At 37.0% G+C, this 14,162-nt stretch overlaps 1 protein-coding gene and 1 long non-coding RNA gene across 9 annotated transcripts in view; one reads left to right on the top strand and one right to left on the bottom strand.

Moving 5' to 3' along the window:
• FTO (FTO alpha-ketoglutarate dependent dioxygenase) overlaps positions 1–14,162 on the bottom strand; it is a 342,599-nt gene that overhangs the window by 236,016 nt on the left and 92,421 nt on the right. For all 7 annotated transcript variants that reach the window (XR_007769286.1, XM_050922553.1, XM_050922554.1 and 4 more), the window contains exon 4: positions 8,727–8,870. Coding sequence is in view for 6 of the 7 variants with exons in the window: in XM_050922553.1 (XP_050778510.1) it covers positions 8,727–8,870 (144 nt within the window). In the remaining variant the exon portion in view is untranslated. The remainder of the gene's footprint in view (positions 1–8,726; positions 8,871–14,162) is intronic.
• LOC127034089 (uncharacterized) overlaps positions 11,625–14,162 on the top strand; it is a 41,326-nt gene continuing 38,788 nt past the window's right edge. For both annotated transcript variants that reach the window (XR_007769297.1, XR_007769298.1), the window contains exon 1: positions 11,625–11,947. This is a non-coding gene — a long non-coding RNA (uncharacterized LOC127034089). The remainder of the gene's footprint in view (positions 11,948–14,162) is intronic.

The raw sequence follows: 14,162 nt of genomic DNA, 5'->3' as shown, positions 1-14,162 counted from the left end.
TGGACTACTGCCAGTTGCTGTAGTTGTAACCTTATCTCTAAAACTTGATCAGGCATTTCTCAAGTTTGTAGTGTTCTAGAATCTCTAAACTATACCAAAATTAAGATGACAATTCATGAAATATCTGAAGAACACACTTAACTTCAACATATGCTTAACTATCCTGAGTTTCCTTGAATTGGGACCTAAAAAAACTGCTTGTGTATGATAAAAACTGAAATGCCTAAATCAACTGCCCAACATTGCAAAAGGCCTTACACTTAAGAGAACAAACCAAGGAATCTAGTATTGCTCTGTGTTGGGAGAGATAACTTGCAATTTTGTATGGGGTACTATGAAAAAAAGAAGGGAAAATAATTTCATCGATATACATAACGCAACTCGAGGGAGGGTTTAGATCAAAGTGTATTGATTTCCTATTTCCTCAGCTTTCTGCCTGCCCATTTCCAACATATTGTCTGCCACTTCAGAATGAAGTCCCATTATAGGACTTCTGTTTCTGGTAATTCAATGCATGATTTATTAGAAGAAATTAATCACATGCATAACTGGGTACAGGTAATCAAATCCACCTTGGAAAACAAATGTTATCAACTTGCAGTCTTTATAATCTTGAGTGGTTTCGGATGGATGGTATACGAAGATGTTTTACTTCACAAATGAAGTCTGGAAACAGCAGAAGAGCAAGTTTAAGCAGGTCTTCCTATTGCCAAAAATATTTTTTTAAATAGAAGATGATACAGACTCACCTGAAACAAATAACTCAGAGGGCGCACACAACAGCACACCACAGTTATAATATGGAACTAGAAGGAGCAAGGATTTGCTGCAGAACTGAATTGCTTTTAGTACAGACCTCTATCGCTTGAGCTATCAGAGTAACTTGGAGCAGCAAAAGTGTCATGATATCCCCTGTGTGGGCCAGTCACTGACACATATTGTGCAAGTGGGTCCTGCGAGTGTTTCCTGGACTGCAGAGGAATGTTGGGACTTAGGTACCCTGGACTCTATTACAGGTTCTGAATGGAAGTATGTGCTACAGAACCTTCTGCCTCTATCCCCACTAGCCTTCCTCCTTCTGACTTTGCCCCCAGCATGTCCCCCTCTGAGACTACTACGCCAGCCTCTCCCTTTCCTACACTACAGCCTAACCCATGTCCTCTTCTACTCCTAGTTCCCCACATCTTCCTCTGCTCCTCTGCCCAACCACACCACACCCCAGCCCCTATCCACTCCTCACTCCTCTTCGTTTTGAGGCAATCTGCTTCCTCCTTCTTCTCCACACTGCATAGTAGGCACCAGCAGAGGGAACAGTCAGAACACAGACGAGAAATTTCAAGAAAAGTCCTGCTCAGTCCCTGCAACCCTGAGATGGAGCATGTCCAATGCAGACAAAAAGTTCAGAGAATTTAGCAGCCAAACTCCAACACTCCTCTGGCTAAAGATGTGGAAATGACAAATTTCAGATGTTTATTACTCAGCCAAATTTGAGCAGATTTTCAAGGGGACAGCAAAAGGCACTTCTCTGACTACAGTGCAAGAGCCCTGCCAAATTTCAAGTCCCTGCTCCCAAGCATTAAGAAGCTAGAGCTTATCAAGAAAACAGTTAAGAATTTTTTTTAACATTGGTAAAAGAAAATAATTCCCCTAGCCTCATTCTCTAAAGTGGCTGAACTGTTTTTGCTTTCAAAAAGAACTTCAGCCTGAGGCAGATGCTGAGCATGGAAAATTTCAACCAAATAGTCAAAAGTCTCCCAATGTTACACACAACGAACACCAGGTCCTGTAATAGGCAACCTTACCTATAAGTGTCTCTGCCAGCTCTGCCAATTATAATGGCTTTGTAAGTTTTCAGGCCTAAAAATTATCTACTCAGACACAAAGGTGAACATGAATTACTATTAAATAATTATTTCTTCAAAAATAGGTGACACAGCAATCTTTCCCCTCTCAAATTGAAAGTTATATATCTTAGAAAATTACATCTTTTGAGGGATTGACAGTCAGTTGAAAGGTTCCTAGAAAAGATAGGTAAAAAGATGGCACAAGTTTACACCAAAATGGACTCAAAGAGAAAAACAATTTTTTTTCTGTTTCTGAAGTTCTTGGCTATTACATGAGAATGAGTTTGAAACAGAGTTCTTGAGGTTAACCATTCACTGTTACTACTATATTTTATATGGTGATCTTTACTTCCATAGGACATGTCTGGCTTAACTATATTTTCCAATTTTTTGAGCTGTCTAAAGATAAATGGTATGTTTATGTTCTTTTTTTATTTTGTTTGCTTGTTTTTTATTACAATCATGATTTGATTATCTCTGTGCTACAGCATTAGATCTGTACATGTATAGCCTTTGTCAGAGAAGTCAATGGATGAGTGTGTGAGTAATTGAACTGTGGCATCAATATGGTGACAAACCAATGCAGACACAGGGAACTGATGGTTGTAATTCCACATGCTACTGCTAAAGACTAGCAAAATAAACCAAATACAGGAAGGCAAGAAGACATAACTTTTTGCCCGATCCTGTGATCACAGCTCCTACTGAGTTCAGTGAGACTTACTTGTACAAATAAGGATTACTCTAATGAGAAGGGCTGCAGGGCTGAGCTCTTGATTATTAGTACGTACAATGATTCCTGGGAATAGCAATGTAATGCTTGCAGTACTAATGACAACTATCAATTTTTTGCCTTTCCTCTCTGCTTATTGTTTCTATGGAACCTCTTCAGGTAATTGTCTTTTTATCACCAATGTTGCCATGCATGATGCCTCTAATTTAAAGCGCAGCATGATTTTCAATATTCTAAATGCAAATATATCTAACAATACAAACAAACAAATATATATATATATAAAAATATAAAAATAAAGATGTGTGCTTATTCTTGTGATCATTTTAGTGTAAATACATATACAGACACAATGGAGCTAAAATGCTTAATCACGATTCTGCCATCTCTCTGGTTCCATTTGGATTTAGTCATGCGACTGAAACTAAGGAAGTTTTTTGATGACTGGTATCCCATTATAGAAATGGGAGTGGGGGCAGGGATAGCTCAGTGGTCTGAGCATTGGCCTGCTAAACCCAAGGTTGTGAGTTCAACCCTTGAGGGGGCCACCTAGGGATCTGGGGCAAAATCAGTACTTGGTCCTGCTAGTGCAGGCAGGGGGCTGGACTCGATGACCTTTCAAGGTCCCTTCCAGTTCTAGTCTAATCTCCAATTATTATATAGCTATGCAAAAGATAGTTTCTAAAAATAAGATACACAAGCCTTTTTCCCCAAAAAACCATCTGATGCATGCATCAATAGGGATGAACAACCCTTTTGCAATGCTGTGTGTTGTGCATATCAAAAACTGGACTTGCAAAACTAGTTACAATTCACAAACTTGATTCTGTCAGCATTATCTTACACAATCCACAAGTTTCAATGGATGAGGTAATGTTACAGGAAGCAATTCTCCATAGGTCTACCCCAGGGGTCTCAAAGTCCCAGCCCATGGGCCATCTGCCGCCCAAGAACCTCCTCACTGCGTCCCGCGTAGGAGAGAAGCAGGCAGACACACTGCCAGCAATGTCTGCTGCAGGCGCCACCCCCCACAGCTCCCATTGGCTGGGGGAGAGGGACAGAGATACCACCACTAGTCGCTGGGCAAAGTCAGTCATGGAAGCAGCCTTATTAGTTGCCGGGCAGAGTCAGCCATGGAAGCAGCATCACTTTTTTCCACAATCAAAATACCAAACACAACTATCTGATGCACACCTTGCTGCAATCCTGAAGGTTTCAACTGCTCAGTGACTGAGGCCAAACAACAAACTGACAGAACTGATGCGTTGCCAGGAGTCTGGCAAACACTAAACTCTCCGGCAGGCAAAGGACTGTATAAAGTCATATGACTGTTTTATTATTTCTAAGGAATTTAAAATAAAAAATATAATATAAAAGTTTTTCTTTTCTGAACACCATCTTCAGTGACATTATGGGCCCGCTGGAAGGATTTGAGGACTGGCACTGGTCCTAAGGTAAATTGAGTTTGAGACCCTTGGTCTACCCCTTCACACACAGCTTCATCCCTGCATTTCAAAAGTAGAGATACAAACATACAGGTAGCATACTATGGGGCTGTTGCAGCAATGTTGAGGGAATGACCCCACACAAGTTCAGTTTCCTCCCCCCCAAGAAATTATAGGCAAAAGAACCATCTTCTAATTCTTTCATCACCTTCATGGAGAAAAAAGTGGAATATAATAACTGGCCCTAATCAGGGAATATTTGTAGTATTTAAACAAAAAAAATGTGTGTAAAGAAAACACAGAATGGATTAAAAGATTGAACTGAACAATGTGTCAGGGATTTGCCAAACTATATGATCAAAGTTCCATAACAACAAATAAATTTCTGGGGCTAACAGTCTTAATAATCATGGGGGAAAGAATTTAGATCAAACATGGAGTCAAGAGAGCAAACAATAAAGTTAAAAAAAAACATATTCAAGATGCTAAAGAGCAAAAAAGGTTCAAGTTAATATATGGAAATACAGGCACATTAACTGGCTCAAAATAGTTTAATGAGCCACTACATACATGTGGAAATGTTTCCATTAAAGGAATATCTCCAACCACAGCCCACCCCCACAACGTGTGTGCCTAAATTCTGGTTAATGAAAATAATTTTTGATGCTCCTTGAACTATAATTTGTTCAGGAAAAAAAGACACCAAGTTCATCTTCAAGCTGCTTTAAACCCCTAACCTTCAAGCAACATTTGATCGATGGGAAACAGCTGTGGAAAAGTAAATCTTCCCCCTTTGAAAAAGCCCAGAGTGTATTTTGGTTAAGTATGTTTTGAAGTCATGGTAGGAAAATTAGTGAAAATTGTAAATCTATTTGCAAATCTGGTCATGTCTAACTCTAAGTTTAGAGGAAAGATTCCAATTTAATAGTAAGACCATGACAACCCTAGTTAAGCATGCTCTCGACCACAGCAGCTGGGGCTCTTCGCTCACCTCCACGTGCTGTGGATTTATTACATGCACCTAACACGTTTCATATTAGACACCCCTTGACTGTGTACTTGAGACAGCAGTGTTCAGTATGTGTTTCCTCTATAGACCAATATATTATTCTAAATTGAGCTAAACTGTTTCCGTTTCATAAGTGCTATAAAGTTCAGATTCCAGTTATCAGGCAGCAGGTTTGCAGTCCCTCTGCAGAGCTATTTTTCATGTGAGAAAAATAACAAAGATTATAAAAAAAAGTTAATGTCATATTAAAGTTAATTTTTCCCCCCTTAAATCAAAAGTTCTTTTTGATATTGTGATAGCATATCTCAAAATAGACAAATTTGAACACCTGATGTTTGGCACATAATATGCAGTTCAAGACATTACTTAATACAGCAGCATATTTCAACTGAAGACAAGAGCTGAGAAAGCAAGTGTAAAGCTAACCTTAGATACTGCATTTTTAAACACAATTCTTCTCAAAGTAACAAAGAATCATATCATAGAAGCGCCTGTGAGCGGGACACCCTTAAGAATATATATATATATATATATTTTTTTTTTTTGAAGGGCAAAAAAATTCATCCACTTTTTCCTGTTCTTTGAAACACTGTTAAAAAAAATACAATTTACAATACTATATCTCTCAAAAATAAACGCAGAGGTTCATGGAAACAACACATTTGGACTGTATTTATTTTGTGCTAAGATGGCCACAACCAAAGTACATAACTGTCCAACAAAAACGTTATAATTAAGGAGTCTCTACTTCTAATGGAGGTTGTATAAATTATAGTGTTGACTCAGCCATCTGTCGGCTTTTATTAATAATAAAAAGAATTTGTATTTTGAGAAGTTATCATTAAAAATGTCAGTATTTAACAAATGTTCACACAATGGTATTGATGAAGAGATTGTGCTACTTCCTGTACATACATAAGCAAAGGAAACAGAGTATCTCAGATACCACTGTGCAATAACTGTTGATAAATGCTGGCTTTTAAATAATTAACTGCACACTGAATCTGACATCTTTTCTCATAACACCTATGTAAAGTAAACATATTATTTTACAAATGGAAAAACTGAGGCACAGAGAGGTGAAGCGACTTACCACCATCATATGAGTTAAAGACAGAGTCAGGAAGAGTATCCAGAAGTTATGACTGTCATTCTCCCTATTGTAACCATTAAATATGCTGCCCTCACCCTACATCAGCATCTACCAGCTGATTCCGAAAGTCACACTGGTACAAGTCTGGATGGTACGAATATCAGATGGATCAAACAGCATGTTCCCTAACTGTTTCCATTGTTTTTGCAGCCATGATGGAGGAGGTACCACAGAAGAATGCGTACAATGTGGAAATACAGGATAAATTAACTAATATTTGGTCATTTGTGATCATGCTACCTCTTATATAATGTTCCCATATTTTAAATCTCCAAATATATTGAATCACACCTTATATGTCATCCCACATATGTATCTACTTTTAAAATAGTGTGCTTGCAAACCAACATGAAGAAGATACAAAACAACCCAATGCTGATATAAGTCCCTTAATTACAGGTTACTACCAGCTGTATTAAGTCACTCATTTCAACTCATAAAACAGATATGATTTAGTCAGAAAGTTTCATTTCTAGGATGGACCCTTCTATACTATTACTGCTGTTAAATTCAAATAATAGATGTTTTTGTTAATCTTGCTAAAAGGTAACTGTGATTTAGAAACCTAGAAGAGAATATCTAACACCTGCTCTACAGAATCCCAAACAGTAGTTTTCTATGAAGAATTAATAGGAAAAAGAGTGATTTATACACCGTAACTGGAAAAATGTTTAATATGTCCTCTGTTTCCACCTAAACATGATCAGGATGTTGTTAGGTGTTAAATAAAATGAAATTTCTGACCCGTCCTTTATATAGCATTTCCAGCAGTACCTGATCTGGAAGTTAACTCCTATCAGGGGAATAAAGAATGTCCTTACCATTTGAAAGTTTAGCTAGCTATAAATTACTGTACTAGAATAAACAGTACTAAAATCACAGTACCATTCCACAATTTGTCTTCTGAATCAGCTGGCCAACAAGGCTGATTAAGCACAAACTTTAGAGTCAATAAGAATTAGATGAATCTGTCCATCTGATGTTAGAATAGCTATTGCACAAAGATGGATTACAAACTCTTACAAAGGGAATTATTAACTGCCACATAACCTTCACTTTGATTTTAAAAAAATCTCTCTCTCTCCAGACTGCCAGCCCACACCCTAAAGAAAGAAGAAAAGTCAGACGCATCTTCTATATCATAGTATTCCAGGATTTCACACAATTCCGTATCTTAATCTGTCAGATTCTCAAGTCTGAAAGTGTTTAAAAGCACAATGGCCACACTCTGCTTTTAGTTACACATATGTCACACTGTTGACACCAGAGCAGTGTAACTCAGTGTAACTCAGAGCAGAACAAGGTACAAGACATTAGCAGGCACTCTGAAAAAAAATCACTGGTAGTAAGTTGTTCAGTTTTACCTGATAGACAGTGGGGAAAAGCAAAAAGGAAAGCTACCCCAATAAGTAGGCAGGTAGGAGGAACTGCTTTGTGGAAGTACCTTGGCCCTCTGCATACCAGAAGTGCATGAACTGGGATTGTCAACAAGGGTGATCAAGGGTGAACAACCAATACAGGCAATCACTGCAGTGTCACAATGATTGTCTGAGTTTTAGGTCACATGGCTCATGGTGTGATGTAGATGCGGTTTATTCACAAGGAGATTTAATTAGGGGGAAATGCCTATCCAGAATGAACCTACCTATGTTCCCTGACTTGCTGCCTTGTAGTATTAACAGCAGTGTTGGACTTCAGCTGCCAGAACCAGTGGGCCTGATTTAATTCTCTTGTCCCCCAAACAAGAGATGCATCCAGGCTCCTTCTTGGAATAGAACAACTCACTTCTACAGCATAATTCCAACATTGGCGGAGGGTATTCTTGAATACACACTGGTCAAAGTATAACAGAATGAGAGAAAGGCTCATACTTAAAGCACGTGACCAACACACCATCAGAAAACAGTGCAAAGAAGTACTAAGAAAATCTCATCCTGAGCCAAGGAGTCAGAAATAGAAAAGACAACAGCAATGTATACAACTTGTTTTTATAGCTATATATATGGAAATTTAAAAAACAAATGAAATACATATAGTCCATCTTCACTCAAAACTGCACAGTCAGAGAGATTTTTGTAATAAGACAATGAAGTAGATGGCTATTGTTCCCCAGGACAAATGTGTCTTGAAAGGAGGAAGAGGAAGCTTCAATTAAAAATAAGGAATAAACATCTCAGCTTCTCATACCGATAGTTAATCCTGCAAAGTACAAGCTGAAGGAATTTTCCTATTGTGCTGAAGCTAACCTCAATTGCAATCTGAGCATCAGATAGGGAAAGGCTTAACAGGTAAACTTCACTGTGCACCACTAACAAGAAAGAAAACAAGAAAAATATGAAGAAAACAGTCTCCAAAGACAAAACAAAAAACAAAAAAAACCCAAAACACCACAAAGTAATTACACATTCTGGCCAGATCCTCAGCTATTGTAACTCACCCCCATCCCACTGACATCAATGGAGCTAAGATAATTTACTCCAGTTGATGGTCTGCCCTCTATTTTCAACAGAAACATTTGCATTCCTAAGCTTTTGAAAATTACCCAGCATAAAATAGCAGTCTCCTGGGTGAAGGGGTATTGCCAGTCCAGGTGTCTTTATGTCCCATGCTACCTTCAGGCCTACATGCCAATCAGCTGGGTCTCTCCCTTCCACATCCTGTTCATTAACTTTGTCACTTTCAGAACCTAAAAAAGAAAAAGAAAAGAGAAATCAGAAAAAGAAAAAGAAATGAGGCAGGATAAGAACCACAAATACAAAGAAGAATTTAGTAGAGCAAACCCAAGTATGTCAGGTATGGTCATAACCACTGAGCCTAATTTTCCATTGCCCTGCACCTCATGGAGTCACTGATGTCAATGGAAAGTGAGTATAAAATAGGTGTAAAACACTACTAACCCAAAATGAGGCACAAGGCGATGGAGAATCAGGACAATAAAGTCTGGCACCACATCTAAAATTCCCCACAGTTCTGCGATGTTTGGATCTCGAGGTTTTGGGGTGGGTTTTTTTTGTTTGCTTGTTTTTTAAATATTGATTATTAAAACTACAGTAATATGCTTACCAATATTAGAGCAAAACGATGACACCACATATGTAAGAAGAAACAAATTCTAAGATAACTTTGAGCCAAGGATTTCAAAGCACTTAAAAACAATTAAACTTATTTACGTGTTATTAGTTCTAATTTTACCAAAGCATAAACTGAGGTTCAGTAAAGTTCAAGTAACTTCTATAAAGCCACGCAGAAAATCAGTAGAGTTGAAGAGAGAATCCTGGAATCTTATCTTGCATTCTCTTCTCATATTATTAGACTACTCAAACATGTTAGAGATGGCAACAGCCAGTGAAGATTCTGTACAATCTAATCTTCATTTGGTGTCTTATCATTAAACAACATGAATGTGATAAACTAGGAGAAAAATAATAATCCGGTGCAATGAAAAAATATTTGGCGCTCAATCTCTCAACTAGAACTATTTTCAGAGGCTGAGTACAATGCAGTATTAAGTGAAAGATACAGTCTGCATTTATAATAAGATATGTGGAAGCTATGCTGTAATAGTTTAATGGCTGATGTAACAGAGCATTTTGTCAGGGGAGGAGTAGCTATTAATGAGCAACTGGTACTCAACTACCATCAACAGCTAATAATAATAAACAATTGTACGTTGCCTAATTTTTAAAGAATCAATAATTACCAACTGGTTGAATATATCTATTTCACTGCCATGACAAATACACATTAATGTCCTAATTTTTGTAGACTTTAAGCTTAATTATTTCTAGAACATAAATACTAGAAAAAAGATTTATAACTTTCATTATTCTACACACACTGACAGAGTAGCGTTGACCTCATGCCTTCAGAATATTCAAGTCATTCATCACAGGTGGCTACTACAGTGTTTACTTAGTTGGGGGAAGGCATAATAGTTAGTAAAATTCTAATAATTTTCCAGGTGATTTAAATTTTGCTTAAATTCTGGAACCAGGAAGAAAAAAAAGTAAATATCCCAGAGCCCCAAAGCGGACGTCCTTGTTTACTCAGGCAAAACTCCTATTATAAGATCAGCCCCACAATACTGCCCCTCACTATTGTTCTTCTCACCCTGCTAAAGCTTTGTCTCAGGATCAGCGCACAGCTCTGGGCCGTTCCATCAAGGAGCACACAAATGAGAAAACAACAGCTAGCAAATACTCTGAGAAAAATCAATACTAACGTCTTTCAGGGGCCTTCATATTTTCTGCCCTGTTCAAATAAATCGTAACTTAATTTAAGAAAAAATGCTTTCTGAAAACTGCAAATAGGATGGCTTTCAAGGCATTTTTAATGCAATACATCATGGATATTATAAAAAGAGGTAACCTTTGTGGGTTAACTCTGTCTGTTGTGCTGCTTTCCCATTCACTTTGGCAGCAGCACTGTTCACAATATGGCACCAATAAAATATAGAACTACAATCAGAGACAGCAATTTCAATCAAAGTTTCCTAGGGTCTCCTCATAAATCCAGCACCTTTGGAATGTGCTCGTTAAAATGACTTAGTTTTTTGCAGTTTGATAAAATTTTTATTGCTTAAGTACAGAGTTCAAATGTAGCTCACAGACTCCCTTTCCCTATGTTCCCAATGAATGCACCTAATAATTATCTGCAGCAGTTGAAACTTATTACTCTTACCATGTTATTCTGGAAACAAATGGAAGCAAGCTGCTACTTGCTTCTGTCAGTTATGCCAAAGTGATTTTAAAATAAGGCTTCTCATCATTTGTGGCATATCCCTACGTTAGCTGGCAAAACTTTTACGTACGGAGAAGTTATAATAAAACCCTATTGTCACCTCAAGGAGCAATGAGGCCATATATTTGTTTAGACAAGTATAGTTCCGGTTTCAGTTAAAACATTTGGATGTTTCAAGTTCTACAACTAAACTATAGGTATTGTAATCATATGGGTCTTGCATATACATAGCATCTTTAATACAAATAGATCTTAAAGAGATTTGTTTACTTTGGAACAAACTAAACAGAAATTGCCAAATTTGGCAGTACTTAAAAAACAAAGCAAAACTCCCATTGATCTGCTCAATAAAGGACTGCAGAATCTGGCCCTCACATATTAATTTGCTCACATCCAAAATGAAATGTTGCCACTATGTAACAAGCTTACAGCAACATTCCTCAACAGTTTGGACATACAGTACAGACCCAACCGTAATTAAAGAGGAAGTTGTGATAGAGAGAACATAATAACTGAAGTAGAATTTGGCCAGAACATCAGGTTTGATGTCCCAGTCCAGTATTTCAGAGGTATTCTGAATCCCAGAATCTTGAACCTGCGTGTCACAGCTTGCCCAGAGCAAAGCAGTTCATGCAAGGAGCTCCTTCCTTGTCCTTCAACAGTTAATTAAAGTTCGACTCAAATATTGGCCACCTGAATCTTTGAACCTCAGAACAAAATAATCAGTTTGTCACATTGCTTCAGGTGAAGGTACAGAGGATGGCTAGGCCCTGATCAGGATCTGGGGTTCTGCGTTAGGACCAAGGGAACTCCTCTCCTGTCCAGCTTCACCCAGCACTCACAATGGTGACGTCCAGAGTAGAGGACCTTTCTTAAAAATAAAAGACGCCCCACCAGCAGCCCTCCCGCTCTCAAAGGTACTCAGGAATCAAACCATATAGCACATGTTAAATTGGACTCAGAAATCAACTGGAAGTCGTGACAGATCATGCAACACTCTGAATGAGAAGCCCCATTCAACAGGTGGGTAGTTTTATTCTTCACTGTCTGAAGTTTCAGTGGTTGTGGTAAAGGATAGCCCCATATACAGCATATTAAATAACCCAATCTGGACATCACAAAACACGTATTTCTGTGGTTTGCATCCTGGCCAAAAACTCTTTATAGTTCAAGATTCTTTATAGCTCAACTGATCTAACTTGGACTGTGACTTCCATCACAGGCGCTCTAACCATCTTTTTAAAAAATGATTCTCTAAAAACAATATACTGGTATTAACAAGGGTGTCATTTGAATTTTCAGTACCAACTGGGATTTATATATACAAATTCAATGGATTTCCTGAAACTGCATTCTTATCAATTTGTCCCTTCAACAGAAGTCGCAATTTTCTCCCAACAGTTAGTGTCTGAACATATCAGAAACATAAAAACTGAATTTGGGGAAGTTCTTTCATCTCTAAATTGATGTGGGAGAGAAATCTTATTGATATAAACAATGATGCTGGTGAGAAAAACAGACTGACAGCTTTAATTCAAATAAAGATTTAATATTAACATTATGAAGAGCTGCTATTAACTTAACTTTTCACAAGTACATCATTGTTATAGACAGTTATTAACTTGTTGAAAAGTACTCAACAATTGCCCTAAACCTACCTGAGAAAATTACCTCTAGCTGGTTACCGAGTAACGACCAACTTCTAGCAATTATTGCACAATTATACAATTCTCATACAGAAATGCGCATGTGGCTACATATTCAGTACCAGGCAGTGAGGAAATATTTTTATATGTGGCATTTCTTTCCACAGTCAAGTATCTAGAACATATTACTGATGTTAGAAACCACTGACGATAACTGCTTTTATGTTGTACAAATTAATTATTCAGTGTCCATTAAATAGCAAATAGAGGAGATTACTGGTCAATTATAAATCTTTAGGATCATTCCAATTGTTAATTATTATTATTAACCACTGAGGAAGTGGTCAATGTTGAATCTCAGTTTCTTTCCCCACTATTGTAGAAAAGATGGGGCAGCTATTAAGTTTAGCAAAGAGATGTTTCTTTTAAAAACATGAAAAACACAAATTTTACTTCATGAAAGTAAAAAATAATGGTTGCTTCAAAATAAGTCTTTACTGCAGTTAACGTTGGTTTTGTTAAACTGTTAAACATTAACCTGTCAGCTAACAGATCCAGCCATTTATTACTCTAAGAGATTTACAGAGCAAGCATGTCTTATAGGGCAACAAGCCAAACAAAATACAGTAAAATATACAGAGGAAAACTGTTTCTTCAACCTCTAAACCAGCCTGTGAAAATCCCACATAAGTGAAGACAGTGAATTAGGGTCATTGCATGATTTTCCATGAGAAAAGGGTTAGACTCCTTGGCCTAGAGGACCAATGTGGGCCTAAAGGAAAAACCTCCTTGCAAAGCACACTCTTTTCTTGGGTTGTTTGTTTAACTACAATTATTTCAGGCAGGTCCATAATGAATATATGGCCCACACCAACTTTTCTACAGAGCCAAAGAAAAATGAGTAAGTCTTGTTCATTATATTAATGCTCCCATGCGACGGGAGCTCAGGATAGCATCTTTTTGGTAGACGCAACACTATAGTCCTGTTATAGAGTTTGTTGAAACTCAGAATTCTTGTTTCACAGGAAATTCCAAAAAGTCAAAAAAAATCCATTCCAATTTATAAATTTCCTGCCGAATAGGAATTCCAGAAAAAAATATTTTGAAAAATTGAAAATTTTGTTTTGAATTTGACAGTTTTTTATTTTTATATTATTTTAATGTAATTTATAATATTTTGAATGTAAAATTAGTTTTATATTGAATTATATTATTCTTCAATTTGTTAACAACTGCTACTCCAATTAGCGGAGTAAAATATTTTGTTGTTATGAAACTATTAGACCTGTTGAATAAGAAAATAAGATAAACACTCATTATTAATTGAAGTAGCAGCTATTTTTAATATCCTTGTGTTAGCCTGGAATTATTTTTCTAGGATATTACAAGCAGCTGCTACTCTCATTAATACTGACCAAAGCATCAAACTATTTCATTATAACATCAAACAAGAGATACTTTGAACAAGAAAATAAGATAGTATAGTGGAGCATTTTAATTAGAGTAGCAGATGTTTTAATAATTTTAAAAATAAAGTTTATTAAAATATAAAATAAATAGTTATATTATACACCTTTAAAGCATTACACACA

The sequence above is a fragment of the Gopherus flavomarginatus genome, chromosome 14, assembly GCF_025201925.1.
Source record: "Gopherus flavomarginatus isolate rGopFla2 chromosome 14, rGopFla2.mat.asm, whole genome shotgun sequence".
Classification (NCBI taxonomy): Eukaryota; Metazoa; Chordata; order Testudines; family Testudinidae; genus Gopherus; species Gopherus flavomarginatus.
The sequence above is the reverse complement of the archived record's forward strand: the minus strand, read 5'-3'. Positions and strand labels throughout refer to the sequence as shown.